This window comes from Cyprinus carpio, chromosome B8 (assembly GCF_018340385.1).
Source record: "Cyprinus carpio isolate SPL01 chromosome B8, ASM1834038v1, whole genome shotgun sequence".
Lineage (NCBI taxonomy): Eukaryota > Metazoa > Chordata > Actinopteri > Cypriniformes > Cyprinidae > Cyprinus > Cyprinus carpio.
The window spans coordinates 24,918,604-24,940,242 of record NC_056604.1 but is presented as its reverse complement, the minus strand read 5'-3'; the positions used below and the strand labels follow the sequence as shown (position 1 = coordinate 24,940,242).

The following is a 21,639-nucleotide window of genomic DNA, read 5'->3' as shown; positions in this document are numbered from 1 at the left end:
AAAATGAATAACATAGCGAATACACGTGACAGTCTGATCCAACCCCTTGAGAAGTACTCTTTGTGCTTGAATACAGTTCAAGTTTTCAGTTAAAAAGGCATACCTCTATTATTTATTTGATTTTTATCTGAATGGCGTGGATTTACTTGTTAGCCAGCAGCTACAGCAAAAAATAAATAAATAAATAAATAAATTAAAAATTAAAAAAATAATTAATTAATTAAAATAAGATGCTTAATTTTAGTTTGGAGAACGAAATTCACACACACATACACACAATAATTTACCTTTTTTTTCACGTAAAAATTGCTTTACGTCTTTATTGTGATTTCAGCTTCCCAATGCTGACATAATGGAAATGTAATGCTGCGCTTTTCTGCAAGTGCTAAAGAAAAGACATACGAATATTTAGGATTTAATCTCAACTTTAATGGACAAACAGCTCCATCTTGTGGATAGAGACACCACAGCACTACCTTAGCTTTTCACAAACTAACAAAAAATTGTAATGTTTACTTTCAGGGATTTGTATTTTTTAGGGAAAAAAAGAAAATAAGAGATGCGTATGTATTATAAATATCATTTAGATATACTTTATAGCCTGTTTTAGATTACTTATTGTCACTTTTTTGTCATTTCATGACTTACTGACTGGCACCATAAATAGGACATAGCATGCTCTTAATTTCATTACCATCTAATTACCAACTCACTAACTTACAGTTATAAGTTTCTCAGAAACACCCAAGGTGATGTAAATCCATTTCTCACAGATCTTTCCATGATCACTGAGCCTGACCAACTGTTGAACACTAGACATATACACTTGTAATATTTTCAGTGTTGATGTAAGCAACATAAAATAGCTGCTGTAGATCAGGAAGATATACAAAATCTATATTTTAACCTGTCTAAAGAAAATATATTATTTATTAAAAATAAAATAAAACATAATCCAAGAAATTTTTTTTACATTTAGATTTTAAAAATACCCCCTTGGATGTCTGTATTTATAATTATTCCCTTATAAATGAAATACATTTAAAGCACTACACACATCTGAACCAAAAGCCTATGAATTTTCATATGGTAATGTTGAAATGGGAATACCTTATTTTTGAAGGTACTCTTCACCTGTAGAACTGTCCTAGTGCCTCCTAGAAAACATAAAAAAACAAAATACAATTTAATTCCTTTTATGAGAGAGAGCACTGTTTCAGAAATCATACTCGTCCTTTCTCAAAGAGATCCTTCTCCTCTTTAACCCAATGAGTTTGTGCTTCAGAACTCTGTCCTACAAAGATATTCTGAAAGAACTACTGTACTAGACACAGACACACAAACACTACCATCCCAAAGTTTGGGTCTGATTTTTTTATGTTTTTATTTTTTCTCATAAGTTCACCCAGGCTATTTTTTTTTAGATACAGTGAAACAAACATACTGAGAAATATTATTAAATTTAAAATAACAGTTTTATATATTACAATTAAATTTATTCCTGACAGCAGACTTGAATTGTCAGCATTTAGGCCTACTTCAAAAGCGAAACATCTGTCACAGTGTAAAAGTCTTTACTGTAATTTTTGATAAATTTTGTATTATTTGTTATTAGTGTTAAAAAAATCTTATACACACACCAGTGTAGGTGTTTACATATACATGAACATAAATGACATAAATGGATAAAAGAAGGGAGTTCACTGTTTAACTTTAGTCTTCTCATTGGTCCATGTCAACTTCGGTGCTTTTTTTTTACTAATAAAATAATACCTTTTCTTATAAGAAAAACAACCACATGCTTTTAATGAATGATCACATCCATTTATTTAGTGCATATTTTTGTTTAAACTATTTTATTGATTTTTCTATACAAAAATTTGTTATTCAAATTGTCTTTTATGTCTGGGACTGCTATACTCACCTCTGAGTCTCCAGCAATCTCCTATACTGACCATCATGTCTCCAGTGATCTCCTATACTCACCTCTGAGTCTCCAGCGATCTCCTATTCTGACCATCATGTCTCCAGTGATCTCCTATACTCACCTCTGAGTCTCCAGCGATCTCCTATTCTGACCATCATGTCTCCAGTGATCTACTTACCTCTGAGTCTCCCCTCACCTCTGTGTCTCCAGCGATCTCCTATACTGACCATCACATCTCCAGTGAACCCCTATACTCACCTCTGAGTCTCCAGCGATCTCCTACACTGACCATCACATCTCCAGTGAACCCCTATACTCAGCTCTGAGTCTCCAGCGATCTCCTATACTGACCATCACATCTCCAGTGATCTCCTACACCAGGGATAGGCAACTTCGGTCCTGGAGGGCCACTGTCCTGCAGAGTTTAGCTCCAACCCTAATTAAACACACCTGAACAAGGCAATTAGTGTTTTTCGGGATTACTAGATAGATAAAGGCAGGTGAGTTTTTATGAGGGCTGAAGCTAAACTCTGCAGGACAGTGGCCCTCCAGGACCGGAGTTGCCTATCCCTGTCCTACACTCACCCCTGAGTCTCCAGCGATCTCCTACCCTCACCTCTGAGTCTCCAGCAATCTCCTATACTGACCATCACGTCTCCAGTGATCTCCTACACTCACCTCTGAGTCTCCAGCGATCTCCTACCCTCACCTCTGAGTCTCCAGCGATCTCCTATACTGACCATCACATCTCCAGTGATCCCCTATACTCACCGCTGAGTCTCCAGCGATCTCCTATACTCACCTCTGAGTCTCCAGCGATCTCCTATACTGACCATCACGTCTCTAGTGATCTCCTACACTCACCTCTGAGTCTCAAGCGATCTCCTATACTGACCATCACGTCTCCAGTGATCTCCTACACTCACCTCTGAGTCTCCAGCGATCTCCTATACTGACCATCACGTCTCCAGTGATCCCCTATACTCACCTCTGAGTCTCCAGCGATCTCCTACCCTCACCTCTGTGTCTCCAGCGATCTCCTATACTGACCATCACATCTCCAGTGATCCCCTATACTCACCGCTGAGTCTCCAGCGATCTCCTATACTGACCATCACGTCTCCAGTGATCTCCTACACTCACCTCTGAGTCTCCAGCGATCTCCTATACTGACCATCACGTCTCCAGTGATCTCCTACACTCACCTCTGAGTCTCCAGCGATCTCCTATACTGACCATCACATCTCCAGTGATCCCCTATACTCACCGCTGAGTCTCCAGCAATCTCCTATACTGACCATCACGTCTCCAGTGATCTCCTACCCTCACCTCTGTGTCTCCAGCGATCTCCTATACTGACCATCACATCTCCAGTGATCCCCTATACTCACCGCTGAGTCTCCAGCGATCTCCTATACTCACCTCTGAGTCTCAAGCGATCTCCTATACTGACCATCACGTCTCCAGTGATCTCCTACACTCACCTCTGAGTCTCAAGCGATCTCCTATACTGACCATCACGTCTCCAGTGATCTCCTACACTCACCTCTGAGTCTCCAGCGATCTCCTATACTGACCATCACGTCTCTAGTGATCCCCTACACTCACCTCTGAGTCTCCAGCGATCTGCTATACTGACCATCACGTCTCCAGTGATCCCCTATACTCACCGCTGAGTCTCCAGCGATCTCCTATACTGACCATCACATCTCCAGTGATCACCTATACTAACCATTACGTCTCCAGTGATCTCTTACACTCACCTCTGAGTCTCCAGCGATCTCCTATACTGACCATCATGTCTCCAGTGATCTACTTACCTCTGAGTCTCCAGCGATCTCCTACCCTCACCTCTGTGTCTCCAGCGATCTCCTATACTGACCATCACATCTCTAGTGATCTCCTACACTCACCTCTGAGTCTCCAGCAATCTCCTATACTGACCATCACATCTCCAGTGATCTCCTACACTCACCTCTGAGTCTCCAGCAATCTCCTATACTGACCATCACGTCTCCAGTGATCTCCTACACTCACCTCTGAGTCTCCAGCGATCTCCTATACTGACCATCATTTCTCCAGCGATCTCCTGTACTCACCTCTGAGTCTCCAGCGATCTCCTATACTGACCATCATGTCTCCAGTGATCTCCACGAACGCAGCTTCATCATGTTGGATGCCCAGACACTGAAGACAACAATCGTGTCCATCAACAGAGGACAGATAATGACTGCAACTAAGAGAACACAGACAGAACGGCATCTTTAAAAAGATGCTAACCGACCATGATTTGCTCTTTTAGAGAAACTGCTCTTTCAGTTGAAGTGCCCAGGGGAATCACTGATGACAGGGACACACCGCTGTTTGCACCATAATGCCAAACAGGGACAGCTTATTCCAGTCAGATCAGTAAAGGGCTTTGTGGAGATCAAGCACTATCACCCACTCGGCTCCAGAGCAAAAATCTAAATAGTGGATGCACCTGTCGCCTATTTCTACCCGTATGCACGGGGAGTGGCTCAGGTATACAAAATCCACTAACCAAATTTAATTGGCGTTTTCTCTTAAAGTCAGAGAAGACTGGGACTCCCAAGTGAAGCCCCTATGTCGTCACGACATAACTCGACAGACTGACAGATAGGGAACCAGTGCGATGCTAACAGCCGATCGGTCTACAAAGTGACATCATAGCTCCCCCACTCTATTTAGAACACTTCAAAAGCTTCTCATTTAATATTCAAAAATGGCCTGCCTCTCTCTGGCGATGTTGATTGGTTGATGAGAATCACATCTTTTAAACTGTCATGACTCTGACTATTTTTTAATATTGTAATAAATTACATTCCTTAAGGTGCACTTTAATGTTAACAAAACAAACCCCCAATATTATTTTCAACCCTCATTCTGACCCTTATCCATTTTTAAAGGGGTCATATAATATGACATTATTGTTGCTCCTCTATGCCCTGCCTTTCTGAAACGCGTCGATTTTTACAAAGCTCATCGTTCTGAAAAGTGAGGTGTGCTCTGATTGGCCAGCTATCCAGTGCATTGTGATTGGCCAAATGCCTCAAGCATGTGACGGAAATGTTACGCCCCTTACCATACTGTGATGCCTTGTGTCCCGGCAAGACGAGACAAAAACAATAAAACCCATTACAAACAAGGCATTTGTTGTGTCCAGTGGGGACATAATTACGGATTATAATGACTTATATTGTCTTTTTACATGTTGCGTTTGCTTGTCGCACCACGTAAACATAAAACCATTTGTCTGCATTTGTGATCAGAGAAAAAACAAGTGCTACTCTTCACTACTCAAAACTAGCGTTTGAATCATCAGTGGCACATTCTTTAAATATGAAAACATACTTACAGGTTGTGAGTCAGAACAGCTGGCATTGAAGGTTCAGGAAACAGTCCTCTGTAAAATGCATTGCTTACACAGACATATTTGGTTTGAACTGTTCTGGAACAGTGTTGTTAATACAACTTAACCACTGATTTCTAGTTGTGTCCTCTTTTGGAAGACCAAACAAAGTATTTTTGCTTTCACAACGAAACACAGCAGCGGCAACAACAAAACTACAGAGAGAATCAAAGTTATTATTCTTTCTTTGCATGAACATTTGGGAAGTGTTATGCAAATCTTCCCACACAGTGAGGTAGACATGTGGGGGTATGTTTAAACGAGTGGGGGTATGTTTTAGTTGTGCATAGACGAGTTTTAACTTTTATAAAGAATATCTCTTTGGGTTTGTGACTTTAGTCTTTGCAACTTTAGGGATCTGATCTATCCACGAACAGCTTGTAACACTCCAAAGAGAAAGGAAACTTGAAATCGCATCATATGGGACCCCTTTAAGGAGTGGCTCCAGTAAAAGGCCACTTTATGATTGTCTAACGTCATTAGATAGAAAAAGTATTGTCCACTATATAAATGTAAATATGAGCTCTATAGATTAGTTGTTCCAACACATCATGAATCGTGTTTAAAAAAACATTATCCATACAAAACCATTTACAAACAAAGCATTATAAAATTGTTTAACATTACTTATGGTTTGCTGCAGCTGCTGTCATATTCAATACTGTTGGCTGCTTCATCTTTCAACAAATGTTCCTTGGTGTGAACTCTCCATTACACTGTACCTTGTTTACAAAACAATCTTCAGTCAAATGCCCCGAACAAAATATACCATCCATTCCTTCATGATACTGAACCCAATCTGAAGTCCGCACAGAAACACAAATGTGCTAGTATGCAGGTGTAAAGTGGGACAATGTGATAAAATGATTGGTCGATGCCTTGTCATATCCAAATAAGGTCAAGTAGTAGTGGCTAATGGTTGTAATTGATCTCGGGTTAGTTTTATAATTTAGTTTCAAATTTAAGTTAACAGATATGCTAGTTAATTGTTCTAATTTACCACCCCTGGGTGAGATGATACAAAACAAACACATATATTAATAAATGAAGGACTCTTCATATTTAATGGTATTTAATTGTTTGTATATTTCATTCAATATGTTATAACAGAGAATATATATTAGATCAGTGGTTAACCCACACTTTGACTGTTTATGTTGCATACGCCATTTTGACCAGAGGGTTTCGCCATTGTTTTGAGCGCTTTGAATATTGGTTACTGCCAGGCACTTACAATGGAAGTGAATCCATTATTGTTAAAATACCCACTGTTTCAATAATATAAACACAAGACATAATCAATATGCATGTTAACATGATTTAAGTGCAAAAAATCATCAGTCATTGGCTGTGTTTTATCAGCAGAAATCAAGAGTAGAGCAGACCAGCTGAGAGATAATGAAAGGCATTGCTGATTATGAAATGCAAGCGAAATAATGAAAACAAAAACACAGTACCCCCCTGATTCTCAAGCTCTTTTCGGCCATTGGTCTGTGAATAGAATCCCAAAGACAGACTGGTGGAGGCTCTAATCAAATCAGACTCGCAGTATTACCACTGGACGGATACAGACCGGTGACAAAATCCAGGGCAACATACGCCCAGGGATGGGAGGGGAAGGGGATAAGGTGAAGCAGACAGAAATTATAGAGATAACTTTAAATGTTTAACTGACCACCTTACCAATGGATATTAAGCCAACAGCCATAAAAATTTAATCATTATCTGCTATAGCCAGACACCAAAAACTTTGGCAAATGGCTGCCACTGACTGTTCACATTTTAAAAAAGTGTGACACCACTGCAAGATGGCAAGGTGAACTGGCCAAGGAAATAAAGCAATCCCACCAGGTGCCAGCCGGCAATGTCCCAGATTACAACTCCCACCACACGGCCTGAGGACAAGCATCAGGAGGGGGCGCATTATTTGGGACACAGAACTGCCACGACATCTCCCCTTCAAGGTCCTCGGCGAGCCCATCCAGAAATGTGCCACCAGCACCATCGGATTCCAGCCGAGGGTCCGGCCAGAGAGTAAAGCAAACAGTGACAGAGGATAATCTGAGGGCCATTACCTGAAGACCATAATGAAAGACAGCACTGGTGGGCAGTGATGGTGTGTTCTTTTCATTTTTAATTTTAACAATACATTTAATTACAATAATTTATTTCTTTCTTTTTCTTTATTTCTTTCTATCTATCACAAACATATGTTAAATTCAATTAACAGAGACTGTTTATGGGGCTTTTTGTATTTTTTTTTTTTACAGATTCTAAACTTTAAAGGCTGTTTGAAAATTAGCAAAATTAGGTTTTGAATTAGTCTGATATATAAAGTTAATCTAACAAAAAATATATCAAACATATTCTTTAAAAAAAAAAAAATCATATTTAAAATAAGTCAATTAATTTTCATCTTCGATTATTACAACTAACTTACCCTTACTACTAACCTAACTACGAGCGTAGCACTCCCAGAACTACATTTCCCAGCATCCCCTCGCAACTCAAGCGCACGCTCTAGTATCGCGATATTATTTAAAATCCTTTGCGTTGTATCGCGAGATTATCTTCCTGCTGTCTAGTTACAGCACTAAAAACTGTCAGTGAGGTTAGAAGGGGTAAGAATCTCTCAATTTGGCGACTGCCGTTCAAACAGCGGTGTGAATGTCCAAATCTGTGCCTCGGTGTTATAACAAACGTAACGTGTGACACTGAGGAGAAAAACGGCAGCGTCCTCGTCCAAACTGAACAGGCCGACAGTCTCTGAACTAACGTTAGAACAAACAGTGCAGTAACAAAGCGAGCAAATGGCGTTGAAAAGAATCCAGAAGGTGAGTCTGTGTGCAGTGTGTGGATCCATAACCTCGTCAATGTCCTGCTCCTCATCTTCTAATGTTGTTGTGATGTACAGCAGTCGCACTTTGCTCATTTTGTGCCTATCTGGTCAAGACAAAGACAGACGGACGGCCGATGGTGGATGCGTGCGGTCGACAGACGCGCGGTGTGTTTCTGATCATTACAGATTCACGCGCACGCTGTTATAAACACTCACCGTCACCTAGAGACGGCTAATCGTGCGTGTTTGTTCTGCGCAATATGTGATCGACATCGGCTATCGGCGTTATGCGATGTTGCAGCGTGAGCATCTGTGCGCGTATAACGCATGATTTGGGGGCTGACAGGTGCTGTTGTGACAGATTTGTGGCATGTTAGTGCGAGGGCGCTGGGAACATTATTAAAATGTATCTTTTCTGTTGTCGGTCATCATGAATGAGCGCAGCGTCGCTGGTGCGCATGCGTGATGGGCGACGACTGCTTTCGAGCTGCCAAACGCTGAACCCCAGTGTCAGTGTGTCCATATATGGCTGGGCAAATAGGGCACTAGGACAGAGGAGGGTATTTTTAACAGATTCAACAGCCACCCTGTCCGCATAACTAGCGACTTTAATCAGGAAAAAAAAAATCACTTAGAGTCTGTGTGTTTCTTTCAGGGATCCCGTAGTCTGAGTGTTTTATAATAAACGAGTCGAATTCTGTCATTTACTCACCCTCATGTTTTGTTTTTCTAAATGAGGAGAAAATTGGAAAAAAACTCCAACATTTTTACTGACCTGCTCCAAAGGGAGTATTAAAAAAAAAAAAATCCCCATTGACTTGTGTGCTATATTCAAAATTTAAAGACATAGTTCATCCAAAATAAAAATTGTCATCATGTACTCATCCTCAAGTTGTTCCAAACCTGTATGAAGTCCTATCTTCTGCTGAACACAAAATAACATATTTTGAAGACTGCTTGTATTCAAACCTTTGATGGTCCCCCTTGACTTCCATGCTGTTTTATTTTTTTATTTATAATTTGTTTTATATCATACTATGGAAGTCAGTGGAGTGCATCAACTTTTTGGTTACACATATTCTTTGAAACATCTTTTGTGTTCAGCAGAAGAAATAATGGCATATATATATATATATATATAAACTTCAGATTTTGAATATACAGCTTATATTAAAGATTATCTGCTTGCGTTTTGTACAAAATTAAAATCCTTTGAGTTTAAGTATAATTTTTGTGTGACTTAATTGCTGTAATAATAAACACGACAACAGATAATTCACCTCAGATCGTGAAAAAAAGAACTTAAAGGAAACACGAATGTTCAAACTGAACAAACAAGTATATTTCATAACAAGGTTTGTGTCAGTCAATGAGTATGTGTTTTGAATAATGTTAAAATCATTGAATTTTAATTAATAGATTATGTATTTAAATAGCCCCGCCCACAAGCTGTTCTGATTGGCTGTAATTTGGGATTGATTATTTCACATCTGACGTGGACAGATAAATGTACTTATACTTGGAATCTTATCACATTGCAGCTAGTTAGTAAATTAGGATACTTCACAGTGTGATTTGACTTTTGAAGCCAAAATAACAATGTACAGGATTGTAATGACTTGAAGGTGAATAAACAACAGAATTTTCTAAGGGTGAACTATCCCTTTAAGGTCTGAGAAGTCCTGTGAAATAATGCATACGTTGATCCATTCATAAAAAATATCGGATGCACATTTTTAGATATTGTATTAAAATGCATGCAGACCCATGAGTAATGTTAGATAGACATTTAACTTGTGCCGAGTGCCATGTTACATCAACAAAGGCTCAAGAAAGAGTGTCAACAATAGACTGTAAAAGCCCCGCCCCTTTAAAAGCAGCACAGATGTAACACAGTATGTGGTGTGTTGTTGTGCTGCTCCTGCCAGATCTTGTTTTATAAGGATCAGTCTTGTGCAACGATCATGTGTACGATATCAGAAATGAAAACCTGTTTATGTGTATTTAAGCATGTAAGTATAATGCAATAGCAGGTGTGAATACAGGCTACATGTTGATTGATACACTAGACTCCACCATTGAAGAAATCTATAATTATATAGATTTGTTTACCTTTACTTACTGTGCACATTGATTTTATCTAAACTATACAGTCTTTTCTGGGGAAGATAAACCAATATACTGGATTGCATGCTTATGGTGTGATATATGTCTTGCCATAAACCTGCAATCCATATATGATGTATATATATTTTTATGACTGTCTCTAAATTCAGGATATAGTTTTATTTGGTCAGATAGTTTGAGGGGCGGTTCATTCTTTTATTTCTTGCACTGATGTCACTGAGTGACATTTAATGTTGATCTGTTGCTGTATACAGTGTTAGGTATGATGGACTGATCCATAAAAGCCATTTATTATGTTTTTTTTAGTATGCTGAGAGTTAAAGTTATTGAAAGTGCTGTCTGTGAACAGCTGACCGCTCTGCGTCTATCTTTAGAGAGGTGTTTTCAGGCGCTGTGAGTCAGACAGCAACTTCTAGCAATACAAACAGCCGCTCAGGAGGTGAATTACAGAGGTGACATGGCCATGAGAATGAGATATGAGATATTTCAAGTGAATGATTCAGAATAGTTACAGAAATACACCTGATGCCAAATACTGAGCCAGACTGTAGAGAAGTTGGTATGCGACTGACAGAAAGGGCCGTGTAAATATTGTCCAGTGCTTGTACAAAAAGAAGTGGAGATTGGGTTTCTATAATTCAGACGAACATTGTGGCAACAGTTGTTGAGAGACCGCTGTAAGATAGAAACTCGTTTAAATGCCTGCACAAATTTAACATTATTAAAGCATTAATAAAAATACACATTGGTGACTCTCATGAAACATATCATGAACATGTTTAACTCCAATTTTACCCGTAAGTTAATGCAGTTTAAAATATAATGTGTCTACTGTTAAAAAATTTTAGCTGTACTACCTTGAATTGCTGATTTAAATCCTTAACACATTATTTTTGTCTTTATGATATATAGTTTTTCATTTGGAGATTCACACAGATACATTGTTTTCATATTTTGAAAAATGTAAAAAAGAAGCTCATACGAATAGCCTGTTTTCCACAACTGATATTTCTGTACACCCGGATATTTTCAATCGCACGCTTTGTTTATACAGCCATACTTCATTCTCAGACCGTTTGCGAGGTACTATGAGATGACTGCCGCAGCATTGGTTGTGCTGGCAGTGCACCTGAATCTCAATATGGAAACAAAGCTCAGAGCCAGAGCATTAGGAGTATGTGTTGGCAACCACATTACACTAACATGAGCCAAATTCTGTTTTTAGAAAGCATTTTGAGTAAATGAAGTATCCTGGTGCTGATAACATTTTGATCAGACCAAGAATCCTTTGTGTTACTATAATCAATTTTCTCTTAAGTACACTTAAGGTTATTGCACAGAAATGCTGTTTTACATGACATGGCTGTTTTGTTTCCCTCAGGAACTGACAGACCTACAGAGAGATCCACCAGCTCAGTGTTCAGCAGGTCCGGTCGGAGAGGACTGTGAGTATATGAGGAACGAGTGGATTATAAAAAGTTACTGTTGAAATATTTTTGTCAGATTAGTGGTTAAATATATAGATATTCACATGCATTCACTCTAGTAGTGATCCAACACTAACTACCATTCTCAGCATACACTGGATCAGTTCTTGCTCTGCTTCAATACTGCCAGCTGATTTTATATAATGAATCATGTTTTTCAGTGTTTCACTGGCAGGCAACAATAATGGGGCCGGTAAGCAGCCATTTTTCTGCCTTATTCTTTTCAAATTACAGGGTTCCCACAGTCATGAAATATGAGGGAATTGTGATTTCCAGTCCTAAAAAAAATGTATACACTTAAGATTCATAAAAATCTTAAAATCTCATGGGGAAATCATGGAAATTCATTGGTCAAAATGTGTGGCAATAGTTGGGATAGTTCACACAAAAATGAAAACGACCCCATGATTTTCTCACCCTCAAGCCATCGTAGGTGTATATGACTTTCTTCTTTCAGACGAATACAGTCTGAGTTATATTAAAAATGTCTTGGCTCTTCCAAGCTTTATAATGGCAGTGAATAGGGGTCGAGATTTTGAACCCTAAAAAAGTGCATCCATCCATCATAAAAAGTGCTCCACACGACTCCGGCTTCTGAAATGAAGCGATGTGTTTGTGTAAGAAAAATAGCCATATTTAAAACTTTATAAACTGTAATATCTAGCTCCTGCTAACTGTTGTACACACGTTCACTAGAGGTGTAGTGTAAGCTCCGGTGAGAATACGCTAGTCTCGCGAGAGCCAAAGTAAAACCAGTTTCCTCTTGGCTAGGGGTTGACCGATTATCGGCGTGGCCGATTATCGGCGCCGATATTAAGCATTTTTATTGTTATCGGCATCGGCCATTTTCAAAACCGATTTGCCAATAAAACCATTTTATTTTGAAATGCGCGATCTGGCACTGATCCAGCCACCTCAGTCAGAGTGCAACGCTCTGTGGCCTAGACTAAGCCCCGCCCACATCGTCCGTCTGATTTGTTGGGAGTCACGAGCCTGGCCAATCAATACGGCTGGCGCTGCTGGAAAAATGTTCCGCTCTCACACCGAAAGCACAGGAGCTGCTTCAGTGATCATCATCACACATCAATAAGTTCTCTCTCGAAGGTAAGAATGCAGTAAACGTTCCTGAAGTTGCAATAAATCACTACACTGAAGTTGCAAAACACCTAAATATAATCGATTTATGATGACAAGCCCCATTCAGTTATTATACTGTGAATTCCCGGTCAATGTCCGTCATTGCAGTGATATGCTTTAACGGATCATCACATCAGTGCTGAGATAGTGAAACTAAAACCTACTTCTCTCACCATTCGGCCAACTTAACGTTATATTGTGAATAGATTATCAACACGAATGAATTCACGTCTGCTGCGGTTTTTTTTTTTTGTGTTGTTCACATAGATTCACTGAACAGCGTCCGTTCCGTTAGGGCTCTTAGTCAAAAAATTTTTGCATATTTGGAGAAATATTGCTTTATTCTAACATGATTGCAAAATAATTTATCATACAGATTCAGAATTACCATTATGCAATTTTGAAGAGCTGAAAGGGCATCAAGCGCGAGCTCTGACACCCTGACGCGACGCGAGCTCCTTATTCCTGATTTAGTTATCTCCGCGGCCGCGCTCTCTCATTTGACTAATAACCAGGATGGGGGGGATTTCCCCCCTTCTGGCTATGCATCCCTGCCTCTGCTGAATAACTTTTATCCCAGTTTTTTAAAGGGAGGTAGTGAAATCTAGCTTTGACGTCCAGATCTGAATCAAATGATTCGCGATACGCGATCCGATTGAAGCGCTTCGAAACAGTGTATCATTTTGCGACGCAATGGTTTAACTGATTCGGAGTTTCACAAATGCTCCGTTGTGTTCTTTGCTTGCTTTCTCGATGTAATTTGTTGTTTGAATAACCGTGGACATTAAATCATTACAATTTTTGCTCGCTTTCGCGATGTAATTTGTTTTTTTATTAAACTGAGATCACACTTAAATACAATTTCCGTCGTATTAAAAACATTTCATAAAATTTTTCAAAAGCATCCCCCCCCTGTTTATTTCACAAATCGCACCCTGCTAATAACCCTATGCTAATAACGTAAATTGTCAATAATCTCAAATTGCACGTTTCTGGATGACGCTGTCCTGTATACTTCCTAGTTTGTATCGCCGTGATAAACAGTCAAACAAACATTTTACACATCAAAAAAAAAAAAAACAAACACTATTACAATATGGGTTGTGTGTGATTTTTAATGCAATTCTGGGTTGCAAATAAAATGCTAAATATAACACACACACACACATATATATATATATATATATATATAGAGAGAGAGAGAGAGAGATTTTGTTTATTTTCCATTATTTGTTCATTTGTTGCTGTTTAAATTTGCTTTAAGTTTTACTTTGTTTATAGGATGCTGCTGATGGATGCAAGTTTTACTTAGTTTACAGAATGCTGCTGATGGATGCTCCCCCCAGCACTTTTTATGTTTGTTGTTATTATTAATATTAATGTTATTATGAACAGTTCTCAGAATTAAAGATGTGTTAAAATAATTTAAAGAGAGTCTTTGTCAGAGGCCTTTTTATTCTTAATTTTCATTTTTACACTAGACACATATCGGTTCAAAATATCGGTTATCGGTCTCCTTGATCTGTAATAATCGGTATCGGCATCGGCCCTGAAAAATGCATATCGGTCGATCCCTACTCTTGGCTTATATCGAAATCCTCCGACATTTTTCTTTCCAAATTCTCGTTTTGTATTTCTTACACAAACTCATCGATTCACTTCAGAAGGCCTTTATTAACCCCCTGGGTTAAAAGTGTAAAGCACTTTTTATGATAGATGGATGCACTTTTTTGGGCTTCAAAATTTTGACACCCATTCACTGCTATTATAAAGCTCAGAAGAGCCAGGACATTTTTTAATATAACTCTATATACACCTAAGATGGCTTGAGTAAATCATGGGGTAATTTTCATTTTTGGGTGTACTATCCCTTTAAGAAAGGTTTTTAATTATTAAAAAAAGGGATGTTTAACACCTTTGTAGCATTTTATTTTCTGCTTGAGGTCCACTTAAATTTTAATGAAAGGTTTCTTGTACCAGAAAAAGTAAAAGTTTAGTGAAATAACCAGGTGACTGTACCTTTAACACTGCTACATGCAAACAGCATCTGTCCTGATTGGCTGATCTCCACATACAATCACAGTAAATACATTTTGTTGAATGTTATATTTTTGAGTTAACCTGTCCTTATCATACATTCAGTATAAATACTGAGATGTGTTGAAATATTGCCGGTTTTGTGATAGTTGCAGACAGTACGTGCATACATTAGCAAAGCTGTGTTCTTGGTTTTTAGAATGACAGTCCATATCAAGGAGGGGTTTTCTTCCTTACCATTCATTTCCCAACAGACTACCCCTTTAAACCACCAAAGGTCAGTTGCTTTGCGATATTAGACAAATGCAAATGTACGTAATGGCTTGTCATGCTGTTATCAATATTCTCTGCATTGATTGACAGGTCGCATTCACAACAAAAATCTACCACCCCAATATTAACAGTAACGGAAGTATTTGTCTGGACATCCTGCGATCTCAGTGGTCTCCTGCACTTACTGTATCCAAAGGTAAGATTCAGGCAATGTCTCAATGCATGATAAATAAGCACTTTGAAATAAAAAATCTGAAATAATTTATTGTTGTATATGTATTGTTTATTGCTGCAAGGATGCTTTAAATTGATCACAAATGACAACAAAGACATTTTTCATGTTAGGAAAGATTTCTGTTTCAAATAGGTGCTGTTCTTTTGAAATTTGCACTCATCAATTAATCCTGAAAAAAAATGTATCATGGTTTCTACAAAAATATTAACCAGCACAACTGCTTTCAACACTGATAATAATAAGAATTTTTTCTTAGAACCTACAGTACATGTTCAAACTGACAGATGATTGTTATAATTTAGGTATTATAATGTTCTCATGTGGCTTGAGCACTTGTTGGACAGACTGTTTGTTTTGAGGACTGTATAGCCTTGGTGTTTCTGAGCGCCGAGCCTGGTGTGTGTGATGTTGTCAGACTGCAGTGATTACTCTCCTTTCTAAGCAATGACCTTGTTTGGATCTCTCCATAGGAATCTGTTTGTGTTATATATGACAAACAAACACAGGGCAGTGAGAGAGAAACTTCTCGTTCCAGCAGGAGAGACGATCAGGATGTTTTGGGATTATATGTTTTTAATGTGTTCCCTTTCTTTTGTAGTCTTGTTGTCTATCTGCTCCCTGTTATGTGACCCAAACCCAGATGACCCGCTGGTACCTGAGATCGCACATACATATAAAGCAGACAGAGAAAAGTGAGTGACCCTTACATGCACATTTAATTTTTTTTTTTTTTAAATTGTTTATGTTCATTTTTCTTTTTTGATCAAATGCCTATTTTTGGAAAATTTAATATAAATGTAAAAGTACTTGTGGTGGTTTTCTGCTTTTATTTGATGGATGTCAGAATTATAACACACGATAAGTGTGCCATCAGTACAAAAACAGCTTTATGTAACATTTGGATTAAGAACAAAAGACTTTGGATGCACTGAATGTTTCCGAAATTTCCGAAAAGAAAAAATAAGCGAAAAGACCAAATAATATGTACCGAACAATGATGTCACACGATCAAACAGAGGCATGCACTAATGCAGCAAACATGTCGGCAGTGTGGAAGCATGTAAAACTGTCCAAGAAAGACGCAAAAATTATTACAAGCACCGACAGACTGCTTAGTTCTGCATCTCATGTCTAGAGGTGTGTTGAAGTTCCAGACATTGTTAGCCGACTATGATCTCTTTAAGCCTAACATGCTTAAAGAGGTAGTTTGGCCAAAAATGATAATTTGCTGTAAGTTTACTCACCCTCAGGCCATCCGATATGTAAGGGATTTTTTTCTTATATTTATATGTTTGGATAAGTAGTTTTTTTTTTTATGAAATTAATACTTTAATTCAGCAAGGATGCATTAAATTGATCACAAATGACAGTAAACATGTATAATGTTACGAAAGATTTCTATTTGAAATAAATGCTGTTCTTTTGAACTTCATCAATTCATCAAAGAATCCTGAAAAATGTTAAGCAAAAATGCTACTGTCACAAAAAGCATCAGGCAACACAGAATTAATACCTGTGACTCCTGAGGATATATGGTGGTCTTATGAAGCAAAATGATTGGTCTGTGCAAGAAACCAAACATTATTTACAACATTATTACCTCCAGAGCCTCAGGCAAATGGGGAAGTCTGATTCAGAGTCTGTCTGAGACAGTTCGTTTCTGGTTCAAAAACTGATTCATTAGTTTGTTAATGTAACATATACACAATAATGTTATCGAAGCACTCATTAATGATGTGAAACATGGATGTTTTACATGTTTAAAGCATATAAAGTGAATAAAGTATCACATAATATCCACTTTCTGTAAAGCATTCCTGCCCGCACTGATAAATAAAACGAAATAAAACAGAAATGTAGCTTGAATTGTATCATAAGAGTGTATCCTTTTTTTGCTCGTAGGTACAACAGACTAGCGAGAGAATGGACGCAAAAGTACGCCATGTGAGAGTGCCTGCCACTAAAACACTACAAAATCAAACGGACAGAGAAATGTGTTTTTACTTTGAACAAGAGGAGTCAAAAGAAGTGAATGTTGAGGGGAGGGGACGTCTGAACACCAGACCCTTGGAAGGGAAGCAGAAGGCGGAGGTGAGAGCCGCTGGTACACATTGGCCGCTATGTGCTGAATCCGCTGTCATGTGATCCGCCATCACAACGGCTTAGCCTGGAAAACTCCAGGAAAACTGTAAAACCGGACAAACCTCGGGGTACCACAACCCAGGAAGTTAGACTTGTACTACTGTTAGTTCTCTTATTACTGTCATTGTGATTTTCTCAGTGTTACTGCTGGCGTTCTTACTCTTGTCATCACAGAATGAGGAAACATTGGGCTGAAGTTGGAATGGCGGCGAGACAGGATTGATCACGTCTGAACCATTGCACCGTCCCTGTGGAAACCATAGTTGTCTGTGCACTTTTATTTTTACCGGTTTGCGATAGAATGTAAAAAAATCGGGTGTCAGAAAGACCTTACTGTAGTCTCCGCCTTCCAACTTCCTAACGTTTCAGTGTTATCCCATAAAACACCATGAATGTGATTAGGATAAGGTTGTGTCCCTATTGAAAAAATGAGATTTGATTTTTGAACAAATTGAGGTCATAAAAATAGTCTAGTGAGTCTATATCTTTGAGCGATTTAAAAAAAAAAAAAAAAACATAACATAACACCATGTCCTAACTAGATGCGATGCAATGAGATTCCAGCAACAGTCGCCCCCTATACCCTCATTCGCTATTCCTTACGTTACTTCACTTATATAGTCCAACAGGTGTTCCTGTGGCTCAGTGGTAGAGCATTGCGTTAGCAGCACCAAAAGGCTGTGGGTTCGATTCCCAGGGAACACACATGGTAAACAAAATGTATAGCCTGAATCGCTTTGGATAAAAGCGTCTGCCAAATGCATAAATGTAAATGTCCACTGAATGAAAACAAGTGTGCGAACTTGGAAACGGAGTATACGCGGAAATTCATTGTAACTGTTGAGTGTACATCGATTGTACACTAGTTATAGCAGTGCATCGTGGGACTGAATGAGTGATCTCAATAATGTCCACCTTGGTTTTGGACACCATTACAAATAGTGAACTTTTAAGGGGAATAAGGGGCGATTTCGGACACAGAAAAGCAAGATGTGACAAAAATCAATCGCAAATCACAGCCAATCAGAAGAGTGTGTGGGCGGAGCTCTCTCTGAAAGCTTACTGCTCTCTCACTGTGCAACAAATATGTAATTTCATCAAAATTAACAGTTTTAACAATATTTAAAATCTATCAGTGGTTGATACAATTTTGTCATCTTGTTGTGAAATGCACTTGTTTGTTCTTTTTGAACGTTCTTGTGTATTTCAAGGTGTTTTTAAGATCTGAGGTTAATTATCCATTGTCGCTTTCATTATGGTGTTAAATTCATACCAAAATGATAACACAAATTAAACTTTTAATATTGTACAAAACACAGATAGGTCTAATCAATGTCAGCCACAAGGTAGCAGAAATTAAAAATTAAACAAAAAAATATACATTTAAAATTAATAGTCGCTTTTCGCCATCACTGTTGATTAGGACAAAAGCAAAATGTAAAACAAACCTTTTATCTTGTGTTGCATTGCATCTCATTAGGACATAGTGTTATTTTTATTTATCAGACATAATTTTTTTTTATTTTAATTTGGTTTTAATCATATCTCCTTGTGACATATTCTTTATTTAACCTTGTGTCGTTTTCAGATTTAAGCTGGCCGTTCACACAGGACATGCTCTTGCTTTCCATTCGCGCTGTATTTTTAATGTTGCTCTGTGTAAACATGCACTTTTTCAAACACTAGTTTGTTTATCGTTTGATGTGCAGTGTTGATTTTAACAGAAAGGACCACTCAGATTGCTCTGGGGGCACGTTAACCATATTTACTGTACATATGGATAAACATTACAAGTGTACATGGAAAGCTCCGTCAACCTGTTTTTAACGCAGAAACGCGTCTTATGCGAACGGCCACTGAATTGAGTTCACCTCAGCCGCATGTGCATGATATGGCAGATGTGTAAGTATTTGTTTTGATAAGTATTGTGAAGTTGCTTTAGGAATCAAGGCAGATTTTTATACTTGTCTTAAAAATTCACCCAGTTTGCTTGCAGAAAAAAAAGAGGGAGCAAAAATGCTGAACGGTGGGACTGTGTGAAAAAACAAAAACAAATGCCACCATTTCTGCCAAACGTGATTATGCCCCTTTTAGATTTGCAGGCAATGGGCACGTCATAGCGTATGAATGCAATATTTTTCGGCTGTTTAGCATTTATCTATTCTACAAATCTGTCTGCAAGAGTGTAATCCTTAATAATATTTAGATACTCTTCCTGTAGTCGCTAATATTACTAACCTTTGACCGAGTAGATGGTACGTTTGATGTATGACCAGCGCAGGTGCTGGACTCAAGTTCTTTTACTGTAAATTAATTTTTGTAAACGCACTCATTAACTCATGGCTGCCTATTTAGAGGTGGATGATCAAGATGTTTACACGGAGCAGACTGAAAAAATATTTCTTCACTCGTCTGAACTGGAGCCCGGGAGGGTTGGGAAGCCGCTTCTCAAACGCTTTCCGTCGGGAAAGAAGTGTGAACATCATCTCCTCACTCTCACCTCCTGGTGCTGCTCTTCACAAGCCCATAGCTCAAGACTCCCTGAAAAGGGCTAAATATTGCCAGAATTATATTTAGCACCATATATGTGTACTTTCACCAAGAGAATTGATATTTTGTGTCTGGTATAGCTTTGGATATGCTTTTAAAGGGATATTTACCCCAAAATGTGAGTTCTGCAATCATTTACGTACTTTTCCAAACAGAACTGATGAAAAATTCTATTATCATTAACACACCATCATGGTTTCCAAATCCAGGCGATGACTTTTTTTCTGTTAAACATAAAAGGAGAAATTTTGAAGTTTGTTCACGCTGCACTTTTCCATTCAATGAAAGCGGATGGGGACCATAAACTTTCAAGCTCTGAATAAAAAGTGGCATAAAAGTTTATTCCGAACTCAAATTTTAGTAAATATTTATTGGAAAACTTTGCTATTGTTGCTTGACAGCTGTGGTCCCCATTCACTTTCCTTGTGTGGAAAAGTGCAGCGTGAACATACTTCACAGTTTCTCCTTTTTTGTTTTACAGAAAAAAGTCATCGGTTGGATTTGGAAAACATGATGGTGCGCAAATGACAATAGAATTTTTCTTTCATCCTTCCTTTTTTCTTTTAAATTGAACTGAATGTAAAATTTATGTCAACTTCTCCTAACTTTGATTCAAAGACCGATGATACTGTCTTTGTATCAGCAAATTTTTCACTACTAAATGTGGCTCCCCGGTTGTGCATCTGGAAGTAGAGTGTTTGTTTAATTTATTTATTTATTTGCTATTTATTTGTCGTCTTCCAGTCATCAGCTCAAACGCAGTCAGCCTGGAATTACGAGATGCTTCGTCTGAAGCAGTTGCAACCCTTTTTGAGATTGTGCTGAGGCAGTATAGCATGCTTTGCACTCTGGTAGGCTACAACCTTTTTTCCGCAGCTATTTGCAAGATATCAGGGATCTTTTTTCCATTCTCTCACCTCCCCCAAGACCCTCAATAAAACCTTAGCCTTAACCATCAATGTATCAGCAACTGTACTGTACTGTTTACTTTGTTTTAACTGTTGATTGGTACTGTACTACTTTGTGTAGCACATACACACGTACACAGAGCCATAATGACCTCTCCTGCTAACCGTTTGTGCTAGAAAACCCTGTCATCTAACCAGCTCTCTCCTCAGACTCAGTACAGCTGAGACTAACCTCCAAGGTGTCAACTTTAGTCAATAAAGCTCCTTTTGTTTAATACATTCTATTGGATTTATTGTATAGACAACAGCACAGACGTTCAGAATTTACTTTTAATCTACTGCACTGACAGAATTCACAAAATAATTATATTTTATTGTGTAATGGATAAATCTCTCTCTCTCTCTTTCTCTCTCTCTCTCTCTCTCTCTCTCTCTCTCTCACACATACACACACACAAGTACAGGTTATATTTTACCCCAAGATCAAAGATTTTTGTTATTTTTCATAACAAAACATGAATCCCGTTATGAGACATTTATGATTTTA

General features: G+C 38.3%; 1 protein-coding gene and 1 long non-coding RNA gene across 2 annotated transcripts; one reads left to right on the top strand and one right to left on the bottom strand.

Annotated features, from left to right (window-relative positions):
• Positions 1-287: 287 nt before the first annotated feature.
• On the bottom strand, positions 288-8,849 carry LOC109094575. The gene is made up of 3 exons (XR_002018593.2): positions 8,224-8,849; positions 1,111-1,157; positions 288-385 (listed from the first exon to the last, which is right to left on the bottom strand). It is a non-coding gene; the product is annotated as an uncharacterized LOC109094575 (long non-coding RNA).
• On the top strand, positions 7,904-18,131 carry LOC109094574 (ubiquitin-conjugating enzyme E2 D4). Its single transcript, XM_042730243.1, has 7 exons — positions 7,904-8,191; positions 11,705-11,768; positions 11,972-12,003; positions 15,184-15,261; positions 15,348-15,453; positions 16,091-16,184; positions 17,395-18,131. The coding sequence occupies exons 1-7, from the start codon at positions 8,168-8,170 to the stop codon at positions 17,438-17,440; spliced, it is 444 nt and encodes a 147-aa protein (XP_042586177.1). The 5' UTR covers positions 7,904-8,167; the 3' UTR covers positions 17,441-18,131.
• Positions 18,132-21,639: the final 3,508 nt, after the last annotated feature.